The sequence below is a fragment of the Protopterus annectens genome, chromosome 2.part2 (genome assembly GCF_019279795.1).
Source record: "Protopterus annectens isolate FY-2018-M chromosome 2.part2, PAN1.0, whole genome shotgun sequence".
Taxonomy (NCBI): Eukaryota; Metazoa; Chordata; order Ceratodontiformes; family Protopteridae; genus Protopterus; species Protopterus annectens.
In genome coordinates, this window is record NC_056730.1 from 410,890,848 (window position 1) to 410,906,260 (window position 15,413).

The 15,413-nt window shown below is 46.7% G+C and overlaps 1 protein-coding gene across 1 annotated transcript in view; it reads left to right on the plus strand.

The window, feature by feature from the left end:
• Positions 1-15,413, plus strand: part of LOC122795947 (transcription factor TFIIIB component B'' homolog) — a 586,977-nt gene that overhangs the window by 185,969 nt on the left and 385,595 nt on the right. Inside the window, exon 6 of the mRNA XM_044064430.1 lies at positions 8,562-8,656. Within this exon, the coding sequence (XP_043920365.1) occupies positions 8,562-8,656 (95 nt within the window). The remainder of the gene's footprint in view (positions 1-8,561; positions 8,657-15,413) is intronic.

The window sequence follows — 15,413 nt, forward strand, 5'->3', positions numbered from 1 at the left end:
GTTTATTTCGAATGACACTATTTTGGTAGAAAATTTAAGTACAACATGCCGTCGGAGCTATCGACTACCGGCGTGCACAAAATACGCAGGGATAAGGACCGACAGCCCAGGCCTAAGCCAGATTCCGAGTCCTGGGTCGATCCGGTCTCCGGTTCTCAGTGAGGCTCCGACGCAGCCCCTGACTGCCGCAGATCTGGAACCCGAGACCGCTACGGATATTTTGACGGAATGTACCAGGCCGACGCAGCCTTTTACTTCAGGCTCTTCCGACGACTTAGCTTCTAAAGACGTCGGTGCTACAGAAACGCCATCGGTTTCTAAAGGCGTTTTCAGACCGACGACTCTCACCATTAAAACATTTTCTAAGTCGAAGACTCCTCCTAAATCTAAAAAGACTGCACTTCAGTCTCCTGTTCAAGGCCCTATGCCTAAGAAACAGATGCTCAAAATGGCTGAAGATTTGATTTCTCTTATCAGGGGTTCACAGCCCCCTCCTGAGAAAAGGCCTAGACAAGAGGAAGACTCTGCTTCCTCTGAGCAACTGTCCATTTCTTCAGATTCCTCTGAGGACCAAGATTATTCCTTCTCTCCTTATGAAGATTCTGATGCTGAGGACTCCCTCAGCTTCTCCTCCTGAGGACTACTCTTTTGGGGAACCTTTACACACTATGAGGGAGCATTTTCACTGGGAAGGTCAGGACTACTCTGATTCCAAGAAAAGGCTCAGAGTGTTTCTTTTTCTCCCCCAACACAGACCTCTAGCCATCCCACCTGTGTTGGACATTGTGGATGATGTCTATTTAGAATCCAGTTTCAACCCAGACTCTCTTCCTCCTGCTCCGGCTAAGCCTGACAGATACTACAGAGTACCTGATTCCCACAAATTTCTTTACAAAAGCCCAGTAGCTGACCCAGAGACTATCTCCCAGGGTCCCAAGGGGGCTAAGGCTTCTATGACTAAAAACCCAGTACCTTCTGAGAGGGATTCCAGAGCACTAGACAGGTGGGAGAAAAAGGTTTACACCTCAGCCACATTAGCTATGAGGGCACTAAATTGTCAATTTCATATTCTTAAGTATCAGCAATTTCTAATCTCTCAGTTAAAGCAAAGGATAAACTCCCTCCTCCAACAAACTGAATTGAAAGAAGTACAGGATTTGTTGCACGCCACTGAGCAGGTGGGCAAACATACCTTACAATGTGGGTTTGATTCTTTGGAGGCCTCCTGCAGAGCAGCTGTCACTGGATCGGTTATACGTAGGCATACTTGGTTAAAGGAACAAACTCTGCCTGATCATGTTAAAGCAAAACTACTAGATGCTCCCTTACAGCAGGATGTTCTTTTTGGAGTTAAAGCAGAAGAAGTTTTAAAGAAAATGGAAGATAAGGCAAAATCAATGCAGACAGTCAAAGATTTCCTACAAGTACAAACCCCCTCGCTTCAGCAGAAACTGGCCAACAAAAAATTGGTCCTTTCCAGCCACTGACAGACCACAGAGGGGTAAATACAGGTGCCCAAGGGGCAGAGGACAACCAGAAGCCCAGTATAAACCTCGCCAATGGGGCACTACAACACAGAAGGGAGGAGAAGACAGGTCTCAACCCACCAGAAGGTAAACTCAATGACTTGCACCTCATCTGGCCAAGCAGTACTCTTTTGACAGCCCCCTTGGCGGGAAAACTCGCACTTTTTGCAGACAACTGGCACATGGTCACAAAGGACAAATGGGTCCTAGACATAATTTTATGAGGATACAGATTCCACTTTCACACCTTGCCAATGAAAAGAGGAATGCCAAACCTGCCACAAAATCAATGGGCAGAGGCACAAAAGCAAATTACAGCTCTCATAGACATGAGAGCCATTCAACTGGTACCTACTCTAGAGCAAGGCCAAGGATTTTACTCAAGGCTCTTTCTAGTACCCAGAAAGGACAATGCTTGGAGACCAATTCTGGACCTTTCAATTCTAAACACTTACAAGTTCCAAATTCAAGATGCTAACACTACAGCAGCTACTTCCCATGTTGGGCAAGGAAGCATGGCTAGTAACGTTGGACCTCAAGGAGGCATACCTGCATGTCCCTATCAGACAAAGTTGCAGAAGATACCTCCGTTTCATTGCAGGTTCAACCCATTATCAATTCTCTGCACTGCCCTTTGGCTTATCTACTGCGCCCAGAGTTTTCACAAAATGCCTGGCCACCAGTAATTGCATACTGCAGACAAAGAGGAATTCAAATATATCCATACCTGGACGACTGCCTCATCCAAGCAGAAAGCAAAGACATTCTCTTACATCATCTGGCCTTTGTGACGCATCTAAATTGTCTGGGGTACACAGTAAACGAAAAGAAGTCAAAACTAGTACCCTCAGAAAAAGTGACATTCCTGGGTGCCAGCTTGGATACAACGGCCCAGAAGGCTTATCTTACACCAGACAAGCAACTACAACTGCCTCAATATTTCAAGACAATGGCAACAAAGACCCAATTAACTGCAAGAAAAATTCTGCAAGCTTTGGGCTTCATGGCATCTTGCATACTAATAATACCATTTGCAAAACTGCATATGAGGAAATTACAGTGGTACCTAAAAAGCGTATGGTCTCAACACAGCCACAGCTTGGACACAATGATATCTCTCATTCCCTGCTTTCAACAGGAGTTTCTATGGTGGTCACAGGCATGTCACCTCAACAAGGGTCAGCCTTTCACCTTGCCCCCATCCAGGCAAACTATCACAACAGATGCTTCAGACTACGCCTGGGGGGCACACATGGCAGGACAATGCATTCAAGGCCTATGGACTGCAGAACAAAGAAAACTGCACATAAATCAAAAAGAGATGCTAGCTGTACAGAAAACTGACAGCCTTCAAGGATCTACTACATCCAGGACAACTTGCAATAAAGACGGACAACACCACAGTAATGTGGTACATAAACAAACAAGGGGGCACACATTCCTACCCTCTTTGCAGGCAAGCAATGATCTTATGGAACACAGCTCTGGCCTACCAAGTCCAGTTACAAGCTCAATTCCTGCCAGGACAGAAGAACACATTGGCAGACGACCTAAGCAGAAACATCAAAGATCCCCATGAGTGGAAACTAGACCCACAAATATTTACAAAGATAACTCAGAAATGGGGCCTTCCAAACATAGACCTGTTTGCCAGTCCTCAAAACTACCAACTGACAAAATTTTGTACAAGGACATTCCACCATCAAGCTTGGAAAGTGGACGCTCTCTCCTTCAGTTGGAAAAACCTGACAGCATATGCCTTTCTTCCATTACCTCTCCTCACAAAGGTTCTTTTGAAGGTCAAAAAGGAAAAACCACGACTGATTCTCATAGCCCCAGACTGGCCACGCCAGCACTGGTACCCTCTATTGAAGAATATGGCTCACAGCCCACCATGGATATTGCCTCAAATACCCCATTTGATCAAGCAACAAAACAGATTCTACACAGCCAGCTCAAAACTTTAAATCTGGCTGCATGGCAAATCTACCAAACATCCAACCAACTCCTCTTTCACAAGCAGTTCTGGATGTTATTCTGGAAGCCAGGAGGCCAAGCACCAGGAAGGCTTACTCGGACAAATGGAAAAGGTTTTGTGCCTGGAACCAAGCTAAAGGCCAAAACACAACTCAGCCTCACATGCCTCACATTCTGCAGTATTTAGCTGAGATGTTGCACAAAGGACTTTCCTTTTCCTCAATTAAAATCCATGCTTCAGCTATTTCAGCTCACTACGACACAAATCCACCTTTATTTTCAAATCCTCTAATAAGGCAGTTCCTCAGTGGGGCAAAAAACATTAGACCACCTAGGAGAGCTCCTACACCAACATGGGGCCTCAACTTTGTACTGGAAAAGCTAATGCTACCTCCCTTTGAACCAGCTTTCTCTGCAGACCTTCAGTTCCTATCTTGGAAGACTGCCCTGCTCCTTGCAATAACTTCAGCTAGGAAAGTCTCAGAACTACAGGCACTAATGGCAGTGGAACCTTTCCTCATTTTTCATCAAGACAGAGTTTCTCTACGAACTAATCCTTCCTTTATGCCTAAGGTGGTTTCCAGTGTAGCCTTAAATCAAACTATCCACCTACCCACCTTCTTCCCCAATCCACAGAACAAAGGTGAGAGACTCCTGCATTCCTTGGACATTCACAGGCAGCTTCGTTACTACTTGGATAAAACTAAGACTTTCAGAAAAACTGACCAGCTCTTTGTATCCTATGCTACAGCTTCTCAAGGGAGGGCTATATCCAATCAAACCATTTCTAAATGGATAGGTCATTGCATATGGTTCTGTTATACCCATCATGGGAAACCAGTTCCTGCTACCATTAGATCCCACTCTACCAGGGTAACAGCTACCTCTACAGCCTTTCTCAGGGGGGTTCCTACCAAGGAAATTTTAAAAGCTGCAACTTGGAGTTCTGTACACACCTTCAACAACACTTTCACTTACCTCTTTAAGTCCAGGGCGGGCTTCGCCACTGCAGTTCTGCAGGGCCTTATTGCCTCCACTAACCCTCTATGCTACCTCCCCCTTACCTTAGCTTTGGGATTCAACCCAAGTGTGATGACTGCAGCAGGGTAACACAATGAACATAGTACAGTTTTGTACCTACCATAAATGTAGATGTTCGCGTGTTCACCCTGCTGCAGTCCAGGTTACCCTCCCTCCATCCTCTCTGATCTACTGGCTAAATCTCTGCTATGTCTTACTGATGTATTTGCTTATAGCTGAAGGGATTTTGTGTTTGTGCAGTGTTCACACCATTTGGTACTAATTCTGATCACCCTTTTGGGGGCACCTGACATCTGGGGCAAGAAAAACTGAAGAAAATGGCGTCGGTTGCAATATATATTATACCCCTGGCGCACTGACGTCAGGGATGAGGCGACAGCAACCGTCGGACCAAGACTTTGGAATTCCGGCCGACTGCGGGAAAACCTGACGACAGGATAACCCAAGTGTGATGACTGCAGCAGGGTGAACACTCTAACATCTACATTTATGGTAGGTACAAAACTGTACTGTTCAACCTCCCAGGTTCAGCAGGAAATTTCCCTCTAAGCACTGGTCCATCCCTGCACCTAGCAGATAGGGCCAAGGTAAGCCTCGCAGGGACAGACCACAGGCCCCTGTCCCAGGGCCAGCAGAGAAGCAAACAGTGGACCACTTCGAACCCAAAGGCAGGGACTTCTAAGCCGCACTTCTATGGCAGAACCTCCCAATGACTCCCCCTCCCCCCTCTGCTCTCCTGTCACTCACCAAAAGCTAGGAGGAAGGCTCTCCCTCTTCAAAGATAATTGGCTTTCTGTAACAAAGGACCAATTGGTCTTAAAGTTCATTTTTCAGGGATACAAATTTTCTTTCAGCGAACTCCCATTTCCAAGAGGGTACACAGACTTGCCTCCAAATCAGTGGGCAAAGGCATTGAAATAAGTCTAGACTCTCATTTCCAACGAGGTAGTAAAACCTGTCCCCTCAGAACAAACAGGCAGAGGCTTTTATTCCAGAATATTCCTTGTCCTTGAAAAGAGGGCACTTAGTGCCCCTTCCTGGATCTATCCATTCTCAACTCCTCCCTGGTGGTCCCCAGATTCAAAATGCTAACTTTGCAGCAGCTGCTGCCTATGCTGACAAAAAATGCCTGGCTAGTGACCCTAGACCTAAAAGATGCCTATCTCCACATCCCCATCAGGGAATCCTGCAGGAAATTACTGTGCTTCAGAGCAGGATCTCACAACACTTTCAGTTCTCTGTGCTGCCCTTTGGCTCATGTACTGCACCCAGAGTATTCACCAAATGCTTAGCCCCGGCCATAGCATTTTGCAGACAGGAAAATAAACAGATTTACTCTTACCTGGACGACTGCCTCATTCAGGCAGAGGGCAAAGAAAAGCTGTTATAGGACCTTCTCTTTGTCATATCTCGCCTAACTTCCCTAGGGTCACCATCAGCGAGAAGAAATCAAAGCAAACTCCTACCAGGAAGATCATTTTCTTGGGAGCTCTGCTAGACACAGCATCGCAAATGGTCTTCCTTTCCCCAGAAAAGCAGAGCTTCCTGCCTCTATACTTTACCCAGCTCGCTTCCAGAAGTCACCTCACTGCGAGTAAGTTCCTGCAAACCCTGGGGTACATGGCATCTTGCATCCTTCTAATCCCTTTGGCCAGGCTTCACATGAGGAAACTTCAGTGATATCTAAAGAACCTTTGGTGTCAGCACTGTGTGTCTAGAGACCTCTCTCCCTCTGATCCCATGTATAAGGGCCAAGTTTCTCTGGTGGGCAGAGGCCTGTGCCAAGAACAAGAGACTTCCCTTCATCCTCCGCCCTACCTGCCAGACCATCACCACCGACGCCTTGGACATTGCTTGGGGCGCTCACCTAACAGGCAGGTGCATCCAAGGCCTTTGGGATGCCCAGCACCTTCCCTTACACATCAATCAGAAAGAAATTATGGCAGTACAAAAGGCTCTGACATCCTTCAAACCCCATCTCAGGCCAGGGGATCTCCTTATAAAAACAGACACACTACAGTAATATGGTTTATCAACAAACAGGGGTGAGGACCCAATCTTGCCCTCTGCAGGCTAGCCATGAACCTCTGGCTGACGGCCACCTCCATGGGTCTACACTTAATTGCCCAATACTTACCAGGGGTCAACAAACCCTGGCAGACCACCTAAGCAGAAACTTAATGGACTCCCACGAATGGTAGCTGCACAGGGAAATCTTTCTGCAAATCACTTTGGAGTGGGGGACTCTGGTGGCGGATTGCTTTGCTTTGCACCTCATCCACCAGCTGCAAAAGTTCTGTATCAGGGAGTATCAGCTCCTAGCATGGAAGGTGATGCCTTGCTCTTCCCCTGGAACTCCTTCTTAGTGTACGCGTTACCTCCTCTTCCTCTTATTCCCAAGGTACTGAACAAAATAAGGGAGGAGAGACCAACGGCCATCCTTGTTGCCCTAGATTGGCCCAGGCAGCATTGGTACCCCTTACTGCGCAGCCTGACTTTACAGCCCCCCAAGCAGCTTCCCCTGATGTCAGACCTCTTGATGCAGGTTGGGGGGGGGGGTATACTGCACCCAGACTTGCAGACTCAATCGTTCAGCATGGCTTATAATTTAAAAGCCAACAAAGAGCCCCTGTTAAGCAAACCGGTCCTAGACATTATCACAAAGGCCAGAAGGCCCAGCACTAGGAAATCTTATGCAGGGAAATGGAAAAGATTCTGCTCCTGGAGCCAGTACCTCACATCCTTCCATTCCTCTTATCTTGGATTACCTAACAGAGTTACTCAAAAGTGGCCTCTCCTCTTCTATTAAAATATGTGCCTCGGCCATTTCATCCCGTTACGATTCAGACCTACCCCTCTTCTCTTGATTAAACAATTCCTCAGAGGGGCTTCTAATATCAGACCTCTCATGCCAGCCTGGGACCTGAATTATGTTTTAGAAAAACTAACCTTACCTCCTTTCGAGCCTCTCCTGGAAGACTGCCTTCCTACTAGCTATCACCTCAGCCAGAAGGTTTTCAGAACTTCAGACACTCGTGGATGTTAAGCCCTACATCATTTTTCATGCAGACAGGTTTTCCCTGAGGACTAAACCCTCTTTTATGCCCAAGGTGTTATCTGATGTGACCCTCACCCAGACCATCCACCTTCTTTCCCAACCCTCAAGACAAGGGGGAAAGAATTCTGCACTCGCTAGACGTGCACAGACAGCTCAGGTACTATCTGGACCATACTAAACCCTTCAGAAAAACAGACCAGCTTCTTGTTAGCTTTGCCCCAGGGGCAGAGGGAAGCCCATTTCCAAGCAAACCTTTTCCAAATGTCGCATTGTATCCATTTCTGCTACAGACTGCTTGGGAAACTCTTCCCCAAGTCTATTCGTACCCATTCGACTAGGGCAGCCCCCACTTCCACAGCCTTCCTTAGAGGAGTCCCCACCAGGGACATCTTGGAAAGTGCCACCTGGACCTCTGTCCATACATTTACAAAGCATTACCACCTACCGCTTTTTTTCTAAGTCTAGGGCAGGGTTTGCCTCTGTAGTTCTGCAGGGTTTACTGACTCATGACTAGCGCTCTAACCTATTCTTCCACTCCTCTCCTCATTTTTGGGAATCCTCCCACAGGTGATGACTGCAACAGTGAATACACTTGAACATCTACATTTATGGTAAGTGTACACAACTGTACTTTTTTCTCTCTGCTGCAGATTATGCTCTGCTCCTAAACCTTTCAGATTACATGTTTGACCAGTCTTCCTCGGTTTTATACTTCAAATTAACTTTAGTACATCTAGATTGACACTAAGGCAGTCAAAATGTTTAACCTTGATACTCCTGCAGTCCAACTTTACTCGTTTCCAAGCTTAAAGTGCCATTGAAGTCTGTGCACCTGAACCATTAATTGCAGTGAAATTGCTTTGTGACCAGGTCTGGTGTAAGGTGGTTTGCATTTTTTTCAGTTTGCTCTGTAGTTTTTTCATGTTGAATTACTATTAATTTTTCCTTTTCTTTTCTAGAAACTGATATGTTTTTCATAGCCATCAGCATGGTAGGAACTGATTTTTCTTTGATCGGTCAGCTATTTCCTCATAGAGAACGACCAGAGATTAAGGTAATAATTAAGAATATATTTTGTTAATTTTGATGATTTGCTTTCTGCACTTCTTAGAAATTGAATCTTATTTTAAGGACTGATAGTTTGCACATCTGATGCCGTCAGTGTCATTAATCATCACGGATGGGTCTTGTATCCGACCTCGGATCAGAGCAGGCAACTGATGGACAGATCCAGAGCTCAAGCTCCTCCCCTCCCATAATCCCCTGCTGACCTGTAATCTTCAGATCTCATTTGCTGCAGAACGCTAAGGACATGATTCTGGATGCTCAAGCTCTTCTTACAGATACGCGTTTACTTTTGGGGTTGTTCACCTTTTTTGGTTACTTTAGTCTTTTTTGAGGTGTTTTAGATTTATAGTGCAGTTAGTTTTTTGTTTCCTCCACTCCTGTACTTTTATCTAGTTCTTTCTGTTGGGTTCCTGCTTTTTCTTCCCCGTGGACCCTTCCCCCCTTAGTTATTTGTTAAAAATAAATAGTACTAGTAGTAGTTTTAAACAGTTTTTACTTTAATGCATTGCTTGATTCAATTGGTGGTGGTGATGTGTGTGTGTGGTGCCTTCTCTGTCGGTTCCCCCTGCTAGTCCAAGGGTTCGGATCCAATACATCTGAGTTTGTCCCCCTGCTGGGATCGTAGAGCTTTGACAGGATCTCACGCAAAGTCGGGACATTCTTCTGGGTCTTCCAGGTTTTCCAGAAGTTTGCTACCCACAGATATGGATAGGATGGTGATGAGTTTCCTCAAGGCTGAAATCTAGTTGCGCTTTTTGCCACCCCCAGTGCAGTCGCCTGGATGACTTTCTCCATCCATGGGACCTCACTTTCCTCTTCTGACCCATCTAGGTTTGAAACACCAGGATCAGAGCATTCCTTGTGAGAGCCCAATGGTGTCCGACATCCCTCCCTTCCTGACAGGATGCCTGGTGAGCTCTGTTCTGCTGCCCTCGGGACATGCTGCATCCCTGTCCCATGATGTCTGTCCTGGTTCCCAGGGGGTAGGGTCAGGACTGGAATTTTTGGACCGTTCTCTTCCCTTGGGGCTTCAATGCTGGACAGCTCTGGCCCGATAACATCTGGGGACTTAAATGCTACGTTGGGGTCCCTCCTCCCTTCCTGTGCAGCTGCAGCATTGGGAGAGGAGTGGGGAGACTCATCCAGTGTGTTTACCTTCTGGGCAGTAGAGAGGACCTTCTCCAGCTTGGCAGTCATTTCTCAATCTCTAGGTCCTCAGCCCCTTTTGGCTTTGGGTGGCAAGGCCTCATCATCCTTCTAGGTTCAGCCCTCACGCGAGTGCCTTCAGATGGGCACTACCCTGCTTTGGGGTCTTGGTGTCTTCAGAGGCTTCCACAGAGCCCACTGTGGAAGAACCCCCTCAGAAGATAACGTGCAAAAGAAGGAGAAGGCACCTGGACTCCCCTAGAGAGTCCCTCACCGAGGACACTGATTTCAAGGAGGGAGACAGGTCCTCCAGTCTTCTGCCTGAGGAATGTCTTTTGGGGACATTCTCGAAATTCTCAAGCAGAGGCGGTTGGTATTCTCTCACCCCATATTCTCTGGAATCTGTTCCCGAAGGCCTTCGGAACGGGCCCATCTTCTACCTGGGTGTCCCCACCTGCCAGTGAGCTTGTGGATCTCATCGCCAGCAGGGCTTGGAAGGAGCCAGACACAGTGGTACTCAAAAAGGCAGACAAATTTCTCAGTTCCCCCCAAAGATAAGGCCTTTTGGAGTAAGGGCGTCCCTGTTGATGCCATCATGGTGGCTGCTGCTACTAACGAGGAGCTTGCGGAGCAGAGCTCCTTAGTCTGTCCCCCAAATACAGTCTTTGGCGATTGACTGTTTTGTAAAGAGCGTGTTTGCCTCCGCTACATTCAGGCTGAGGGCAACCAACTACATGGCACATTTTACTGGACTTGAGAGGAATATTATCAGAACTCACCACTTCCCTTACAGATTTCCTTCCTCTTGAAAGTCTTAAGCTGGTCTCTCCTAGGTTGTCCACTCTGACTTCCCTGGCTAATGCTTCGATGTGGTTGATCTCCAGTTTGGTGGAGGCCACCTCTTGAGTGACTGACACAGGAATTGCCATTAGACGGCACGCCTGGCTTAGCCTTTGTAGGTTTGCAGAACCCTTCAGGGTGTCTTTTAGCAATGCGCCCTTTGACAGTTTGACCTTGTTCAGACTTTCCTTCAAGAAAACATTGACCCACAGCAAGCAGGAGTGTAAGACTGTCAGTTTTGGAAATAGTTTTCTACTCCCCAATGACTACTCACCAATTACCTTTTTCCGAGACTCAGAGAGGTAGTGAGAAACTTTGGTTCCGCAGGAACCAGTCTTCCTTCCAAGATGTTCCCCAAGAAGGTCTGTATTACAAGATCTAATGTTTAGGTGATTGAACACCTAAACATCGAACTTGTAATATGGAAAGCAAAAAAAACAGCGAACGGTCGATTTAATGCATGGAAAGATTTTCCTTGGCCATTCGCCCTGTTTTTGCTTTCGATATTACAAGTTTGATGTTTAGGTGTTCGATCACCTAAACATTCAATCGTGTGATGTAGACCCTCCCAAGAATCCTCTTCCCAAGCTGGGGCAGAGGATTTCATGGTAGACACCGCCTCGGAGACAGATGGGGTCCGCAGAATTAGGAAACCATTCTTGGAGAAGTGTTGCCCGGCCCTGCCCTGGAGGCGGTCTAGGGGCGTTTCTCCCTTTAAGTAGCCTGGACAGATGTCTTCTCAGATCAGTGGGTGTTAAAGATTATTTACAGGGGTTACTTCATTCCTTTTTTTTTTTTTCCAGTCCTCCTGGTTTCAAAATCTCTCCCGGATGTTCCACCCTGCCAAAGGGAATTAATTGGCCCATCTCCAGTTTCAAGACCCTCTTTTAAAAAGAGCCATCCAGGAGGTCCCAGCAGGATCGTGAGGGTCCATAACTTCATCTCATTTCTTTTTGGTGCCTTAAGACCAGTGACGTGTCCAGTTTTGGACCTCAGCAGACTCAGTCTGTCAATCCAGAAGTCCGGGTTCCGGATGGCCACTGTTCAGTCCATTCTGCCTGTCTTACGCAAGAACTATTGGATGTGCTCAGTGGATCTCAAGGATGCTTACTAGCTCATCAAAATCAACAGATGCTCCAAAAGACACCTATGGTTTCAGTTAGGGACCAGTTCACAGCCCTGCCCTTTGGACTTACCACACCCCCCAGGTGTTTTACCAAACGTATGGCAGTTCATCTCGGCTGCAAGGATTCCAGGTCTTTTGTACCTGGACGATTGGCTTCTCACAGCCCCCACACGGCATTAAAGCACTCACAAGGCATCAACTGTCAATGGCCACTAGTTATACCCTCAACCTCTTTGAGGATCTTGGCATCACATTACTCTGCCCAAATCCAATCTTTCTCCATGCCAGAACCTAGAGTTTATCGGGTTTCAAGTGGACACTGTCAGAGACTGCAGTATGCCCCTACACAGAGTTCAAATTATTCGGGAACAGGTCTCTCGCTTGCTGGTTCTTGAGCATCCAGCAGCCCATCTAATTCTACAACAATGTTCATCGTGCATACAGCTGCAGTAATCACAGATGGGTTTTCTGCCGTCAGGCGGTCCCTCGGTCGGCCGAATTCCAAAGTCTTGGTCCGGCGTCGGTTGTCGTAAACTTTCTCTTCTGGCGTCAGTGAGGCCAGAGTATATAAGACAGCCGACGCCATGTTCTTCAGTCTTTTTGCCGCGCGGTGCCCGAAGCAGAAGCAGTTCGCAAGTGCGATTGGCCAGCTCCTGAATTACGAAAATTTTTGGAACCGAAGTCTTCATTAAAGCTAAGTACCCGTTGAAACTTTTCTTGCCTCAGACCGATGTCAGAAAAAGTTAATAATTGTATTTCTTGTGGGAAGCAAATACCGCATAAGGATTTCCATTCCCTCTGCATACCTTGTTTAGGCCCAGACCACGACGTCTCGGGCTGTCGCTGGCGCTACCTTCAATAAACGCACTATTAAGGCGCCGGTGAGTTAAGCCCAACACTATTTTGGTAAAGCTTTTGATTATAAAATGTCGTCGGACACTCCGACTACCGTTTTGTTAAAAACGCAAGGATAAGGACCGACACGCGAGGCCTGCGGTCCCCGCCGACACCACGCCAAAACAGGCTACACGTGGTCCGGTTCTCAGTGAGACGCCTGTGCAGTCCATGACTACCGACGACACTCCTTTGGCGGTGTCCTCTGTACCCGAGACCGCTGGGTCCTCGGCCCTTTCTCAGACTACTACCACCGAAGCCTTTGCTAATGTTGAGCCTACTAATGTGGACAGGTCCACCTCCACCCATGGTGTCTTTAGACCCTCATCTTCTTTTTCTATTAAGGCCTTTACTAAATCCAAAGCAGCCAGGCATCCCAAGAGGCCTATTGCACAGGGCCCATCTCCAGGTCCCATGCCTAAAAAGCAGATGCTTAAAATGGCTGAGGATTTAATTACTCTTATCAGAGGTTCTCAACCCCCTCCAGACAAGGGACCCAGAGTGGAGGAAGATTCTCCCTCTTCTGATCAGGGATCCATTTTATCAGAACATTCTGATGTAGAGGAACATTCTTACTCCCCTTTTGAGGATTCGGATGCAGAGCAGTCCATTCCTTCTGTCTCTCCTCCTGAGGATTTTTCCTTTGGGGAAACCTTGCACACCTTGAGGGAACACTTCCATTGGGAAGGCCAAGACTTTTCAGATTCCAAGAAAAGACTTAGGGAATTTCTTTTGTTACCTCAACACAGGCCTCTGGCGATACCCCCTGTTTTGGACATACTTGATGATGTTTATTCGGAGGCTTGCCTCAACCCGGATTCCCTGCCTCCTGCGCCAGTCAAACCTGATAAGTACTACAGAGTACCTAACTCTCACCAATTTCTCTTCAAAAGCCATAATGCTGACCCGGAAACCATTTCACAAGGCCCCAAGGGATTGAAGGCCTCCACTGCCAAGAATCCACTTCCTGCAGAAAGGGTGTCTAGATCTTTAGAAAGGTGGGGAAAAAAGGTATATACCTCGGCTACCCTAGCCATGAGGGCCTTAAATTGTTAGTTTCATATGCTTAAATATCAACAGTTCCTGTTATCATAATTAAGGAATAAAATGTCTCAACCTGAACAACCAGATTTGAAGGAGTTGCAGGATATGATGCATAGTGCAGAGCCAAGTGGGTAAACACACTTTACAATGTGGTTATGATGCCCTAGAGGCCTCAAGTAGAGCGGCTGCTACAGAATCAGTCATTCGCAGACATGCCTGGCTTAGAGAACAAAACTTGCCGGATCATGTGAAAGCTAAACTTCTAGATGCTCCTTTACAAAAGGATGTGCTGTTTGGTACTAATGCTGAGGAGATACTACGGAAAATGGAAGAAAAAGCCAAATCTATGCAAACTGTCAAAGCCTTTTTACAGGTCCAACCACCACGTTTTAGCAGAAATTGGCCTTCAAAAAACTGGTCCTTTCCAGCCACTGACAAGCCCCAGAGAGGTAGATACAGAAGCACAAGGGGCAGAGGGCAATCACAAGGATCATATAGAGGCCGACAATGGCAAACTCCAGCACCAAGAGGTGGCGAGGACAGTGCCCAACAATACAGGAAACAAACCCAATGACTCACTCATTTCCATGCCAAGCCCGTCTCAGCTGGCAGCACCTTTGGGAGGAAAACTAGCATTATTTGCAGACAATTGGCATATTGTCACAACAGACAAATGGATCCTGGACATTATAAACAGAGGTTGCAAATTTCAATTTCACACACTTCCAAAAATGAGAGGCATGCCAAACCTGCCACAGAATCAAAGGGCAGAGGCACAACTACAAATTTCAAAGCTCATAAGCATGAGAGCTATTCAAGAGGTACCAACTCACGAACAAGGTCAAGGTTTTTATTCAAGACTTTTTCTGGTACCAAGGAAAGGAACCGACTGGAGACCCATTTTGGACTTATCCATCCTAAACACATTTTTACTCGTACCAAAATTCAAGATGTTCACATTACAGCAACTTCTTCCCATGCTGGGCAAGGAGTTTTGGCTGGTAACATTGGACCTCAAGGAGGCATACCTGCATGTCCCAATCAGACAAAGTTGCAGAAGATACCTCAGATTTCTTGCAGGTTCAATCCACTGTCAATTCTCTGCATTGCCCTTTGGCTTATCTACTGCACCCAGAGTATTCACAAAGTGCCTGGCATCAGTGATTGCCTACTGCAGACTTCAAGGGATACAAATTTACCCTTATCTGGACGACTGCCTGATCCAAGCGGACAGCAAGCACATACTTCTGGAACATCTGGCATATGTGACACGGGTACTGCATTCTCTGGGATACACAATCAACAAAGAGAAATCAAGGCAAACACCATCTCAGAAAATAACTTTCCTGGGTGCCAATTTGGACACAAACACCCAGATGGCCTACCTTACGCCAGAGAAACAGGGGCAACTATTTCAGTACTTCAAAATACTAGCAAAAAGTACCAGGCTTACTGCAAGGAAAATCCTGCAGGCTCTGGGATTCATGGCATCTTGCATTCTTTTAATCCCATGTGCAAAGCTGCATATGAGGAAACTTCAATGGTACCTAAAAAACCTATGGTCTCAACACAGTCACAGTTTGGAAACAATAATACCAATAATCCCATGTTTGCAAAAGGAATTTCTATGGTGGGCCCAAACGTGTCAAACAAACACAGGCACTCCCATTCTGCAAGCCTCAAGCAAATTCCC